Here is a 16,039-nt window from a genome sequence, read left to right as displayed (position 1 = left end):
TAGTTTAATAAAAAATAGTCCATAAAATTAATATATCTGATCTCTTGAATTATATTTTCAAAGGTGATCAGTACCCTTCCTCTATCCCTCCCCCCTCTTTTCACTGGCCTTTGACTTTCACTCTGGATAATGCATTGTTGTTGAGATGTCTTATCTTAAGATATCTTATTCAGCAGTCGAGGCATCCAAGGTCTGAATCATCATCAATTTTATCATAAAATGATGAAAACTTAATTGAGCCGGATGATAGGAAAGTGTATCTAAAGGTTAGGAGAAATAAATAAATTGTTTTGAATGAATTTTAAGGGTAGTTAAAAAAAAAAAAAAAGACAAATTCTTTTTCATAAAACATTAACTTGCAAAATAAGTGAACATTAAAAAATAATTTATAGTCCTTATAAGGACTGGCTTAAAGGGGCGAAGCAAGAATGCTTTTCATCTTCCCCGTTATCTGTAGAGGACAGTATAGGGATAAGGTGTTATTGAGCAATTAAAGCTCTGATCATGGCAAGAGGGTAACAGCAATAGCCGAGCCTCAGTTAGAACTTCATTGGCTACAGCATTGCCATCCATTACCCTCCAAGGGCATTGGATTGAATGAATCCTTATATCAAAATAATTTATAAGCTGATGCAGCCATTATTAAATATACATATCATTAGCCTTAAAAGGTATCTTAATTTAATGTTAGTATGTGTTTCATATAAAGTGTTTCAGGTAAAAATAATTAGATGCCTAATATTCTTATAATTGTTCCTTCATTACTTTATTTATCTGTTTATTGTTAATAAAATTCGTTTTAGGCTACAGTGAAACACTTTGTTCCTAAAACAATGTCAATAGAGTGTATTTAACTGGTAAATTATTTTATTCATTTTTTTAAATCTTGAATTTCTCCTGTGAGAGAGTAATAATATAATTTTGAAACTTAAGATGTTATCAGCAAATATTCCCCTTTCCATCGGCTATAGCATCCCTATTATTTATTTTTATTGGAAGCGCAATATCAGTATCACTGCGATAAGTTTACTCAGTAACAAGGAAGGAAAACAATTTCCACTGCATGTCACGCGATATGTTGTTCGCAATAAATGAAAAAAAAAAAAAAAAGAAGAAAACTTGTTTAACAGGAGAATAGTTTTGTATTTCAACAATGTTTCGTCCACCAATTTTTGTATTATTAATTTTATTAAGTATTCAGTAACTAAGTAATTTGCAAATAAATAAATAATATAATTCTTATGTTAAATTAATATAAAACATATAAATTTCTTTTGATTTTTACAGAATAATTATAAATTTATATTTGACACCTTTTGGTTTTTAAAATCTCTTTCTTTAAATAGTAATGTGCTAGCGATTTGTGAATATTGTATTGTAGGTGAACAATCCAAAGAATATCAATTTCAGGTTAAGATAGAAGTAAATAGATGAGATTGGAAGAATCGTAAACAATAGGATTAATAACTGCAAAGATACCACACAATGAGTGTAGTAAAGTGATGAAAATATTCTCCAATTATTTTTTTTATCGAATAACAAAAAATTATTTACTCGTGGTTTAAGAAAACAGCTTGTCTAATCTTCAGAAGTAGGTCGATGAAGACTTGTTAAGTGAGAGAGACATGTCAACTCCTCGTACCACTTTTACAAGTATTTTCGCCATAGTGTTCCGTAGCAGACAAAGCCGGCGAAGGAAAGAAAAAAATAAATAAATAAAAAAAGTGAACGCTTTCTCGTAGCGTCATTGTCCGTGTTAAAGCCAGCCATTATCACCCCCAGCTTGAGCATATAACCTCTTTGAAGCTATCGCGGAATAAAAATGGCTGAAGAGGGCAATAAATTACTGCCAGGAGAGCTTGTTTGGGTAATTACCGGATTACAGGTTGGCCGCCTGCGGTTTTTCGCGACAATTATTGCTTTCCGAGACTATTTGTCATTGGCTCGAGGGTTCCTTTAAGGTTCGTGCTTCGCTTTCACACCTTTCTTAGATGGAGTTAATCGTTTCTACTCTCATTCTCATCCCCTCATTTTCCTCCCACCCTTACTTGCTTCTTGGTACTTTGGTTTAATTGTGGTAACAAACACGCTATTGACACCGTGCGTTAATTTGCTTTACGACACCATTTAACCCACGCTGTTACCATAGAGACACTTTTTTCTTTTCTTTTTTGTATTGTTGAATTATTCACTTCAGTAACAGTGGCAAGCAACAGGTTTGAACGCCAACAATATTACAATTTTTACTCCTTTATTGAAATTCAACAATACTTAATATGCTATTATTAGCTTCTTCGATGTGTCATTTTTTTATTAATATGTTTTTAAAATGTATACACAAACTTTGTTCGAAGAAATGAATGTTATGACGTGCTAATCGGGTATCGCTACTCGAGGTCAATAAAAAACTAATTGCATTCTTTGCAATATATTGCGACTCCTTTCTAGCCAGATATTTTCTTTGTTACGTCATTATATTTGAATTAACTATAGTTATACGATTATAATTAAATTCTGTCGGTTGCATATGTTGCGACAATGTTACGTAACATGCTAAAGCTTAAATTAAAAGTTGATTAAGAAAAAAGCGTACATCATAACGCTTCATTATTTTAAATGTACTTCATAACTGTATAATAAATGTATATCATGATGTTTACGTACTACCTAGGAAGGTTTATTATTTAACCATGTTGACTACAGTAGAGATTAGCAATACTTAAAAGTGAATTACAGTATTTTAATAGAGCAGAACAAAACTACCTGCTAATTTGAACATTTAATTGAGATTCGGGGAATATTATTATACTATTAATATCGTGAATGAACTTTTTAAAAAAAATAATAATAAATATGATGATAATACCAGACGAGGTAGAAAGCCACTGACCTTTTTAACTGAGGAAATCTTAAGTTGTTAACATTGCTAAACGATTGCCTTTTTTAAGTATAAAAATATTTTAACAAAAATAAATAAAGTCTGACTTCTAATATGTCATTTTTCGTAATCCATCTTCATCGCAATTTGGATACCTTATACGGTAGGATAGTAATTATGGACTGAACTACGTTTAGATTTTATCTCCAATACCAGTTGCTTCGCCATATGTGGCCTAATTAAGGATCCAACTATAATTGCTCTAATGTTAGGAATATACTAAGTAAGGCTTAACATCTGTGGCTGAGGAAAGTTCGGAATTTTTTTTTTAAAGATTTATTTGAAAGGTGATGCTAATTAATAGACGTACTTAAAAGATGGTCGGAAGCGAGAAATTTATCATTCTCAGAATTTCTGTAAAGGCTTATTAGCATTTTCTCATTATTGGTGCTTTTAAAAAATAACGTAAGAAATAATGGTATTGTGAACACATTGAATTTATGACAATATCAGGAACTATACAGTTCCTGATATTCTTATAAATTTTAATATTGTTATTGTTATGCATTATTGTTATGGTGTAACAATGAGATTATGGTTGGCATTTTTATATTGTTGACTGATTGAATGTATTATTGCCTATCCTTTGGACTTGTACCAGCTGGATAATCTCCTGTTGATGAGCTCTAATAGGCGATAAACATAACAACAATTCTTTCTGTGGTTGACTGCATACGTTCTTTTTTATTCTTCATCTTTCTTTTTTCATATTCAATTAAACACTGCAAGACAATCTGAGGACTGTAAAGATCTTGTGTAAAAGTTGTTCCTAATGAAGCTGTGAACAGTTCCTGTGTTGATACGATATAAATGATATTATATTGTACTGCATGATATATTGTACTAGTCTCTGTGTTATAATACTATACAATATAAAGTTTTAATAGTTTAGAGCTGTAATCACAATTACAACTTTAATGCCCTTAAGGTGATTTCACCGTCTGGTGTAAGCCACCCCGAAAAAAAAATATTCATTATTAATGTTTATTTTGTTAAATCAGAACATGCAATTTTATTATTTAATATTCAGTTCGGTTTAATTTTTTTTTCCCCAGTAATCTACTGACCATTGACTTGGCCAATAGTCAAGAGCTATCGGAGGACTAAAGCGTCATCAATAAAAATTATTTATGAGGTACTATGGTTACATCATTATTCAACAGGGCTAATTGAATTTCGACTCGGACTAGCAAATCTCTTCCATGATAGAATAAAGATTGCAATGATCCTTTAAATTGCGATACATTGAATATTAGAAAGAAAAAAATGAACCAGCTATTGTAATCAGAAGGAAAAGAAACTAATGTAAATCACCGATCCTGCGGAGCCTGGTGGGCCCTGAGAAAAGTAGAGTGTTTACGAGATTGCAATAAACAATTGAAATATCTTACAAGCACGTTCTTAAAGAGACAAAATTAGTTAGGAATCTCTCGGAACAATAAGGAAAAATTATCAAATGCAAAGTGCGATAAATTTATGGAAGTATTGTCCTACACTGACCTACGAGTTCCCTGATCCCTCTCTCTTATATGTAAATCAAAATAGTTGCACATATTTGTCTCATCGAATTTCTTCACAATTATGAGAAACAACAGAGATTTCTCCCCAAAGGTCCCGCTTTTGTTTCGAAAGCCACTGAAAGGAGGGTGTACTTACCAGGTTTTGGAACGCTGCGTTTGACTTGCATCCATTTGTAAGTGGGAACCGGAGCAGGTTGTGCTACTGCCATTCTCGGCCTGTTGACAGTCGGAGAATACTGGTAACCACCATTCACTTGGCAGCTGTCCCGCAGAGAGGGGTCATATGCGTCGTAACCGTAGCCATTTCTTCTGGACAAACCCAAGGAGTCTAGGTAAGGATACGCCGACGTAGAGACACCAAATCCGGGAACTACACGAGCACTTTCTGCACCCAGCCCAATCCCTTGGTGGTCCGCAGACTGGTGAACGTTGTGACTGTTGATGTCGTGGTGATAATCCAGATTTCGGTAGTAGGTTCCGTGCGGTGGTCTGGGGGCCATGTCAGGAACGGGACCGTACGTGTGGTGAAGGGTGGCTGTGTTTCCCGGGTGGGGATGACGTTGCTGGTGTCCGTACCCTGGCTGGTCAAGGTTGGTGTAACTGAGCCCGTTACTTTCGTTAATGATCTGGTGACTCCCATTCGTATCTCCGTGCACCGGGGGTGTTCTCGGGTCCGGAGCTCCGGCGTACGAACTGACTAGGCTACCGCTGAAGTAGTGGTTTCCGGCCCCCGACAGTGGGTCGGCCGATTGCTGGTAGTACACCTGAGCCGCTAGGTCGGCACTGTAAGGCTGGGTAGTGTAGGACGTGGTCTCCCCGTTTCGGCACATGGTGGTGTACACGGCATTAGAATTCATAATCTTTCAGCGTCCTCACTAGCCGTGCTTTTTAAAGGCGATCCGCAAATTAGCTGTCGCACCAGGAGATAAATCAGAAAATAAACGGTCGCTAAATCATCGGGAGCAGTTGACAGAAATATGGGAGTTAAATGAACCACGTGATTCCGGTCGACCAATGGCGCTACTGGCGGGCCCTCCAGCTGCCGAGCATTAGTCCGTGATAGATCGAGTGACAACTTTTCTTCAAATTACTTTTCTCTTTTATACCAGTGGTGGCAGCGGGTATTCGCTGTGCACGTTCTCGCGGAGGTGCTGCCGAACTCTTCGCATTTCCCCGATGACGACAGATTGCCTCACGAGCACGCTGCCACGGCAGTACAACAACAACGTCATCATTGTAAGCCTCGTTCCGGGCAGACTGATGTTCCAGGCGAGCTCGAGTGAAGTCTCATCTCAAGTAGGTTAAAGGTGGTGTCATCTGCTTAGTGCATCCTAAGGAAGTTCGTAACTTGCTTGGAGACACGGTAAGACTTTCTTTTCACTTCGGGGATCCTCCTTCCTTACGATATTCAGGGAGTCGAATCCTCTTCCCCTTTTCCACTTTTCGCGTTCAAGTGAAACTTTACAGCGTGCTAGACTTTCGAGCCTGCACGAGGCGCTGTTGCTGGTTGTGTTGAGAACATGGCTGTGACCGCACTTTCCTCAGTAGTCGCTCGATAGATCGCCCAGACGCTAACCTCCGTGACGGAACCAGTGACTTGATACCTGATTGATTAACACTGTTGGACATCGCATAGACGGACCGTTTTATCGGCAGCCACCGAACCAGGGTGGGGTTACTGGGGGAGGGGATGGAGGGGGGTAGATGGAAGGCTAACGATCACTCTATGGGATCTACCCTTCAGGAAACTAAATTACGGAAGGGGTCGGGGTTGTCACAGCGTCCAGTCGTCCAGCGTTTTGTCGGTTCGTCTATGGGGAAGTTTTCCCCCCAGAGTTTCAAACGATTCTGGTGAGAGCCCCCTTGCAGCTGAGTACACCTATCAGTTGTGTTTCAGGTGAGCATATTAACAACGTGGAAACGGCTCCGGGCGAGTTGTCTGTCTCGTGGCAGGCAGTCCGATAAGTGTGCAGGTGGGCCGTAGCGTGCACAGTTACTGACTCCATGTGTTCGACGTTGTGTGTATCGGGAAAAGGGAAACGTTAGGCTTAGGGTCCCACCGTCATAGCCTCTCTCTCTCTCTCTCTCTCTCTCCCGATCGATGTTTGCGTGCGTGAAACTCCCTACTTGTGGCTCTTTCGTGCTGTTGTTTCCCGTCTACTGATGAATTTTAACAGGGACGTTTTTTGGGCCCCGTCGTTAAGCGATATCGACTCCTGCGTTTCAATCCCTTAGTGGAACGAACGAACATTGTTGCTACACGCAGTGTACGTTAGCGTCTGTTTTTGCACGTGAGAGATTAAAAGTTTTCTCAGGAAAGTACGTGCAAGTGTTGGCAAGGAAATACCCGCGAAGTCTTCACGAACAAGAGGAAACGTTTAGGTTGAAATTAAGTACCAGGAATAAGTTATCGATAAGCTTTAACCGTTTCAATGGATAGCTTATAATTGTTAGAAGGCTTAATAGAGAACAACAAGAGCGGTGCTTTAGAGGAACGAGACAGTGAACTATGCGATATCAAGACGTAGGAGAAACCGACTGAGATTAAAATATTCCAGAAACTGCAAAAGTTTCGATAGTTTCAACCATACCGATTCACTGTTCGATACAGAAGGAAAGAAAAACTCATTATATTGAAGCAGTGTAAGGAAAAATCATGTTCTCTAAAAACAATGCATTTTAAGTAGAAATTAAGGTAGAAAATAAAAGAATACATAAAACACTGTGAAAAATTAAAAAACAATAAGAAAAAAAAAGTATAATTGAAGGTGTAACTATTAGTATAAGATAGTCCAAAGGATTATCATGTAACACCATCTAAATTTTATGATATAAGATTGTAAATTAAAGATCATACGTTGTTATTAATGAGAACTGTGAAATATGCACAAAATGCAATGTGAGTGAAAACACTCAGAATTCAAAATGCAGATAAATTTGGGGTGCTTCAGTGAGATAAGATGACGAAATATTGCATAACAGTTATGCGAGAAGCAACAAAACGAGTTAAAAACAGCCAACTTGGTATCAAAAGCTATTAAACGATTTTCTTAAAATTATATTCTACTGTCAACTATAAAACGTGATAGTTATTATAATGCAGAGCTCCCCAAGAATCTTTCTTACATGGTTATCCAAATACAGTTCTGTTTTTGAGCGATCAAAGGCTACATGATAGCCATTGGAGATCAAGTTGTCTCCCCGGGAACTCTTCAGGAAATCCCGCTTTATAAGAAGACCGGCGAAAAATGTCACACCTGCCAATAGCAGTCAGCATTCATCGATCACATAATATCGAGATGTTGAGAATCGTGACGGCAGATACTCCTTCCGCAGAGTAAACTTATTCGGTGTCGCATCCATCTAAGGGACTATTTGCAAACTGTTACGTAAAAATAATGCTATAATAATAATAATAATAATAATAAACTGTCTTTTGTAAGCAAAAGAATATTACACTCTTAATCGACATCTTTATCATTTCGAGTCATTAGGAAAAGCACAAGACATTTAAAAAAAAATTAAAAAAATAGTTCTTATTGGAGAATTGGACAGCAGAGTAGGAAAATGGATTGTATACTCAAATATGCAAATACTATTTGAGAAAAATGGAGTATAAAGATAAGAACCAGATCTTAAGACTTGGCTCTTATTTTCATATTCTTACTCCTTCATACTAGCAACATATTGGAAGAAACTAGTAAGTGACTCAGCCTGGGAAGTACGCGATTAAATCGAGTACAAAGAGAGAAAGAACTTTTTTTTCACTGGGAGAAAAAAGTCACAAAAACAAAAGTCAAAAGTGATAAATATTCAATTGACTTCCTATCATACCAGCTTTGCTAATCCTGTTGTCTATTTCCATGTTTAAATTGCCATCTTAATTATTCCTAATTAGCTGAAATGTTTTACTTGTTTTATAGGCTCAAAATTCAGGATGCAGTTTTCAAATAGGCAGAAATATTGAAAACCTCAACTGTATCCTGAATGGAGAACAAATAAAACATTTCAGCTATTTAGGCATAATTTTTTCATAAAGATGGCTATTTAAACATGGAAATAGACAATAGGATTAGCAAGGCTGGTATGCTAGAAAGTTGAATTGAATAAATTTAAATGGATTAAGAGAGAAATTAGTCAAATCACTAAACTAGTTGTATACAAGACAGTGTGGAAGCCAATTTTAAGTTGTGGATCTGAAGGCTGGGTTAGAAGTAAAGCACGTGATCAAAGACTAGAGACCACAGATATGAGAGTTCCTGAGAAACATTAGGGGCGTGAACAGATGGCATTAATCGCAATATCGAATTAAAAATAATATTAGGAAAGAACTTGACATTGCTAGCATTCAGGAATGTATTAGCAGAGCTAATCTGAGGTTGTATGGTCATTTAAACAGAATGGGAGAAAAAAGATTGGCAAAACAAGTGTTCTTTGCCAGAATGGCAGGTAAAAAGATCCAGAGGAAGTCCAAGATCTAGGTGGATAGTTACAGTAAGAAGTGCCTTAGAAGATATAAAGCCTGATAATATTGAAGTCGTTACAGATAACAGATTAATTTGGGGGAAAATTGTTAGTAATGATGTAAGTTTTTCATATAATACTATCGAAATATGCTGTACATGCCAGGAATTTCATTATAAATATCATAACAAGTACAAACTATTTTAGAAGCTAATAAGAAAGGCTTAGAAATGGTGGAAGAAGTGCCACAAAAGAATCAAAGATCATAAAGAGGATATGAAAGATATTGTATTTTGTATGTATATTACATATCCTGGTAATATAATACTTAGTCCATCTACGGTACCTTTCGTTGATAAGATTCACATAAAAATTAGTTTGACGTGTTATTAAATGAAGTAGTTTGAAACAGAAGCAAAAGCAAAAATATTCAAGAAGAAGGCAATTAGGATAGCAATATTTCAGGCAAAAAAAGCAATCAGAAATATGTCAAAGCAGCTCGATTAGATGATATTTGACCACACGACGTAGCTAGAAAGTCGAGTTCCACATGACTGGATTAGAAGTTTTATTTTTATACCAATTTATAAAGAGGGAAATCAAAATGAATGCAAGAATTATAGAAAAATTTCCTTTCTTGGTGTTCCGAAAAAGATTTATGCAAACATCCATGCGAAAAGATTACGACATAGTTGGCTAATTGAAGAAAATGATTAGTTGAGTGAAAAATTGGAGAACAACATGCTGAGTGGCCAAATAGAGCTTCCAACTGAGCTTGTTGTTACCTTATGTCAAATAATCGAGAATCCTAGGAGTATAATACGACTCTCTATTAAAAAAAAAAAAAAGAAGAAGAAGAAAAAGCATGCTATAAGATGTTAGGGGGGAAGAGACTGTTCAAAACTCTAAATATGTATTTTATGGTGTAAATGAGTTGTTTATAAACAGCTCTACATATTTATACTTAGTTGCAAATTGGCACTTCATACAGATTATATTTAATCTATATGTACAACTAATCACATCATCAAAGATGATATTATACTCTTAAATAAATCTGCTACAAGTCTTTAAGATTCTTCAGCCAGAACAAATAAATACTGCAATAGAAAGCGAAAAACTAGAAAGATAGACAGGGAAACAGAAACTTTCGACTGCATTCTGAATAGTAAATCTACAGACTACCAGTTGCACATGAAAAGCTATTTAGGCACGATTTTAGTGAAGATAACAAATAAAATGTGGAAACAGATAATAGAAGAAGTAGCTCTGGTACAGCTGGGAGCCAGTGGAATAAATTTCTATGGAATAAGAGAGAAATTAGACAAACCACTCACTACCATACCAAAGACAGTGTTCAATATCAATTTAAGTTATAGATCTCAAAGTTAGAGATTGAAAATGAAGGACAAAATTGAAGATAGAGACCCCAGATATCAAAGTTCTTTGATATCTGGGGTCGCAGATAATGAAGTGTATATTAGGAATTTAGTTCTGTTGGTAGTGATGATGGCAGTATCTTTAATTGTAAGTATAACCTATAACCTTCTGTTCGACTGTAGTTATTCTGTCGTTCGTTATGCTGTTGTCATGGCATTACAGACTATCCCCCCCCTCATGTTTCGGAATCTTTTGACATTGCTCTAATAAGATCTATTGCTTCAGCACATCACTTATGTGCTGGAGTAATAGATTGGCTCACTATATTTATATCTTATACCATGGATTATTTCATATTAGAGTTAAACACAATATTTATCAATAATGAAACTGATTTTTTAAAGGAAAAAGATGAACATATTAATCGGTTACTGAAATTAAAAATGTTAACCCTTCGTGGTTCATCTAAATTTATACCCGATCCCTTATCCCTTAGTTGACACTAACTGTAGATCCAATTAACATTTTTAGGCATCACTTTGGGGAAGTGGAGTTTGTTTTCTCCCTTTTCATATAGTAATGCAGGGAAGTTTTTCTATCATTCTGATATATCAGAATACATTTAGGATGATTTATTACTGGAATCATGTGCGAAAAACTGTAAAAAATGACAAATGCTGTGTGTGTGTGTGTGTGTGTGTGTGTGTGTGTGTGTGTGTGTGTGTGTGTGTGTGTGTGTGTGTGTGCGCGCGCGCAGTTAATGATCTAATAGGCTAATAAACTAATTACAAGTGAGAGAGGGGATGAGAAGAAAAAAATTACGTTCTGAAGAAAGCTAATTTTGAAAATTAACCAAAAAATAGCGAAAGACTAATCTCGATAATTACAAAACATCAAAGCAATTCGTGCAGAGTCCTTTCATTTTTTTTTAAAACCTTTTTATGATTTGGCTATAGTCGTTTGTCCAATTAATGTTTTTCAAAATGTCATAAGCTCTAATCGCAGGTGAATTAGTTTAATTTAACAAATGACTATCGTATATTATTATGACTTTAATTTTTCTTAGGTTATTTTAAATTTAAAAATATTCTATTTCGTAATCAGTGGTGCTTGACGTTACTGTTAATGCAAGGATAAATATATCATTGGTATGGAATTCCACGAAAAATTTTTAAGTTGATAAATCGTCCACTAAATAGGATATCCTATAGCTCATTAATCCTATTAAACAGATTAAGAAAAACTGTCTATAGAGTGAGGAAAACCGAGATCAAATTGGACTTTTTCAAGCCAAATTAAAACTAATGTGAAAAGTTGTGCCTCCACATCAGAGGATAAAAATCATTTCAGCCGGAAGATTTATATTCGAACTCACAGCATCTTCATGTGCCCATCAAGGATAAATATATCATTGGTATGGAATTCCACGAAAAATTTTTAAGTTGATAAATCGTCCACTAAATAGGATATCCTATAGCTCATTAATCCTATTAAACAGATTAAGAAAAACTGTCTATAGAGTGAGGAAAACCGAGATCAAATTGGACTTTTTCAAGCCAAATTAAAACTAATGTGAAAAGTTGTGCCTCCACATCAGAGGATAAAAATCATTTCAGCCGGAAGATTTATATTCGAACTCACAGCATCTTCATGTGCCCATCGGACTGGTAGACATCTGAATTCAAATCAGAAGTGTCATGTAAATTTTGTAGATATTATTACTCTCAAGTTTTATAGATTGTGATCTAATTCTGAATTTTGGTTAGAATGCAGAAGCATTGTTTTGCTTCAAACTAGCATAGTGATGAATGGATCTGCCTGGTTGACCAAGTTGATAGCATCGCCATCCATTTGACTAACAGGCTGTGGGTTTGAATCTTACGGCAGGCACCGATATTTTGTGAATGCCTTTAGATGGTAGGTGAATTTCGTCTCCCCGCGTAAGGCCACCATCCTGCTTATTACAGGTCTGAAGCGCCTTGGAAAGGTACAGTGTTTCGTTTATATCCGACGACCTCTTACGTACTAAAATACTACTGATCTGCTTGCAAATTTTCTTATATGGGATCCTCACTAAAAAAAAAAAAAGCATATATTAGAAATAACTCTTATACTAGATTGGCTGTTTGGAAAGTATGCTGTACGTTTTTTGATTGGGTATGCTGGTTGAATTAAAATTAAGCAACCAGTGGACGAGTGAATAATTCCATAAGTTATCTACAATATGAATACATTCACAAACATGCATGCCACTATAGGATTCGAATCCGTGGCCTATTTATTGGTTGGAGAACGAAGACACCATCCTCGTAGTAAAAAACGAGGCCCGTCATGTTGGTTTAATTTCAGATCAGGAGATCTTGAAGTGTGACCAGCTTTACAATAGTACAGAAATGCTACGATAGCAATGAAATTTGCACAAGCAATGCAACTTAGTTGACTCATAAACTTAAAAGGGCTTATTGTATGTTACCTTTCAACTATCAAACTCTCCCAACATCTTTGTTAGTTTCTGAATTGTTGATCCTGTTCAGTACCCCTGCAAATCAATTCAAACTACGTGATTAGTATGTTATTTTCGACTACCAAAGCCACTAGTTAACGTAGCGAAACTAGTTGGTTACTAGTTGTATCGAATTCCGACTAATAAAATCAATTCAATTCAAACTACATTTTTATTTCGATGCTTTTGCTTTAAAGTAAAGATGTTTATGCTTAAAGTAGACCGACTTTCTTCTTTATTACTTAAAAACAAAAAGAATTAGGGGTATTTCGTAGAAAATTATTAACTAAAGAAATCTCTTAAACGCTTCCATGGGTTCTTGAATTTTCTGAAGTTCCTAAAGTTTAATTAACCGGTCTCAGATGGAAGGAAAAGATCCCCACCTCCCCCAAAGCTTGGTGTTTTCTTTATACAAATCAGCAATTAACAGAAAATGCATTTATCTCATAGCTTTAGTTACTTTGCTTAAACTCTCAGCAAAACAACAAACTACCAATAGAACAAAATCACTGAAAAATTAACAATTAACCGTCTGGGGTTTTGAGCAGAAAGTTTAGGTTACAAATGAGTGCTTGCATTTGATTACCTTTTTATTTTGTCGCCATCGCTACATCATATATAGAATTCACTTTTGTACTGCAGTACTTCAAAGATTAGGATACAAAACGCCTCCTTAGGCATTGGGTAACAACGATGCCCTTTGGTTGTTGAAATATATGGATTCCAATTCGTATATTTCTGCTGAACTGTTGAACATGATATTTCGGAGATTAAAAGGGTTTGAACAATATTTCATTGTCTGGAATTAGTATTCTCATCTCATAGCAACTAAAGCCACGAAGAGAAAGTGTTATGTATGTCATTTGCGTGTTCTTTTAGGCTATTTTTTTCTGTTTGGAGGAGAAAAACTTCTGCTGATTCAACAGAGAAACAAATTTTTAGCTCTTCGAACCCAGATTTAAAATTTTTCTGTTAATAAATATTTTCATTTGATTCATGACGTGTTCATACGTCTGGAAATGAAGGGACATAAGATTTCTTATCCTGTTTACAATATTAAAACAATTATATATATAAAAAATGTCCTATGTGAGTTGTGACTTCTGTGTACGAACTTGATCCATCCATATATTTATCCAGGAAGACTCATTAAAGTTTCCATTGTCTCTATATTAGTCAGAAAGGCTACCGGATGTGAAAGAACTGTTCTGCAGTATAATCATTTGTCAGTCAGTTACATTTCGTCACGGTAGAACTTTTATTTTTACTTTATTTTTTTACCATCTGTTGCTGACTTTTAGTTTAGTTCACGATTTTCGTCACATGTTGTAAGACTGCCTCCCCCCTTACTTAGAGTCCTCTGGTGGCCTTAAAAAGTTCCATGTTTGGTCTCTAAAAAAGAATTATTCAACGCTTATCCTATTCACAGAAATATGCTACAAACTCGTCTAACATTCGTAGATATGACTGACATAAAAAAGTTTCAACTTAGAACAGAAATACTCATCGATTTATTAGTGTGAAACAAATATGGAATAATTTTAGAAACAAGTCAGTCAGAATTAGTCGTCATATTTCTAGCCATGTAGAAGAAAAATTTGTAAAAATTGTAGTTCTGCATGTCTACTGACTGAGAATTGTATTTGTGAGAATTAAATGTCTTTATTTTTTAAATCTAGCTATTCTTTTTTATTTTCAAGTAATTAAATCTCTTGAAACCTCTTTATAATATAAAAATAAATAAAATATTTATTGAAAATAAATATATTTTCAATAAAATAAAATAAAATACTTTATTGTAGATTTTTATTATTGAAATGTGAATCCCACAGCATAACAGGATTCACGCTAATTATTGCTGTATAATATTTTAATTTCTTGAAGCAAGTTAATTATCTGAAGATAATTAAATTGCATTTCTATTGAATTTGCATACTCTTTAACGCCATTTTAACCAAACAAGATAATTTAGAGCCAAGAAAAATTATTCGGTCTGGTGTATCAGAAAAATAAGGCGAGTCCTCTTAGTAATATGACTTAGATAAACTAACTACCAAAAAGCAATATTTTTACTAGAAAGGCGACACATTTTCACTCCATACTACGGCACACGCAATTCTGTCATTAATTCCATGTTGTACTGTTTCTCATGGAATTCTTTCACAAGAAGGCTTAACGTTTCTATGTTGAAGTTTAGCAAGTAATAATATTACTAGACGTTTAATAGAGACATGCTCGTCAGACAGTATAATTTTTCAAGTAACGTGTTCACACATGTAAGAGAAAACTAAATGTAATTTGTTACTTCTCTATGTTTCGCTCAATGTCGCGAGCTTCTTTCACGGAGAAGGCAGAAAATTTAATTGTTAACAATATTTAAATTCTGAATACAAGGACGAGTCATACAGCATGCGTATAATATCACGTGCCTCGGGTGCAGCTGCACAGTAGGAGGAAATTATTAGAGTTCAGAGACGCGTGGAAATATATGCATTCATTTAAAAATGATAAATCAATAAAGAGATACGCATGTGGTCCGTCCGATTAAGATTAGGACCTAGGGCTTCACACGATTCGAATCAGCTCAGAAGTTGTCATCTTTCTTACCGCCTATCAGAGATGCATTATCACCTTTATCGTTGCTGTTAATTGTTTATAATTTTTAAATCAGTTAATTAATTATACATCTATTCCCACGTCTCTGAACTCTCATAGTTTCCTCCTACTGTGCAGCTGTGCCCGAGACACGTGATATTATACTCATGCATATTATATTATACTCGTTCTTGTGTTCATAATTTAAATATTGTTACCAATTTTTCTACTTGCTCCCTGAAACAAGCTCGTGACATTGAGCGAAATATATAGGAGTAATAACTTCTATTTAGTTTTCTCTTACATGTGTGAAGCCGTTATTTAAAAAAATATACTTAGTGATAATATTATTCATTGGAATTTCATGCCTTAATGAGATCGCTTGCAGTTTAGATTCAATTTAGGTCTTCAAGCACAATATATATGCTTATTGGAAGAATGGCAGCAGAGCCCGATGCCAAGTAGTATCCCTTTTGTTGCTATATAAGAAAGCGTGTTAATTTTTTATTTTAAAATATTCCCAGTAATATGATATAATTCTATCTTCCACAGAATATCCACTCCCAGTCTTTTATCTTAACAATAATAATAATTTGGTCTCATTTTCCTTAATATATTAGGACTCATGTGTGTTACAGT

General features: G+C 35.2%; 1 protein-coding gene and 1 long non-coding RNA gene across 4 annotated transcripts in view; one reads left to right on the top strand and one right to left on the bottom strand.

The window, feature by feature from the left end:
- Window positions 1–5,315, bottom strand: part of LOC150099017 (homeobox protein Hox-A1-like) — a 50,117-nt gene extending 44,802 nt beyond the window's left edge. Inside the window, exon 1 of the mRNA XM_090405187.1 lies at window positions 4,595–5,315. Coding sequence (XP_090261313.1) covers window positions 4,595–5,315 — 721 coding nt within the window. The remainder of the gene's footprint in view (window positions 1–4,594) is intronic.
- Window positions 1–16,039, top strand: part of LOC150099016 (uncharacterized) — a 255,067-nt gene that overhangs the window by 142,982 nt on the left and 96,046 nt on the right. The window lies entirely within an intron of this gene.

This window comes from Typopeltis vanoorti, chromosome 15 (assembly GCF_054136105.1).
Source record: "Typopeltis vanoorti isolate ZY-2024b chromosome 15, IOZ_Tvanoo_1.0, whole genome shotgun sequence".
Taxonomy (NCBI): domain Eukaryota; kingdom Metazoa; phylum Arthropoda; class Arachnida; order Uropygi; family Thelyphonidae; genus Typopeltis; species Typopeltis vanoorti.
This window is presented reverse-complemented; position numbering and strand designations above follow the sequence as displayed.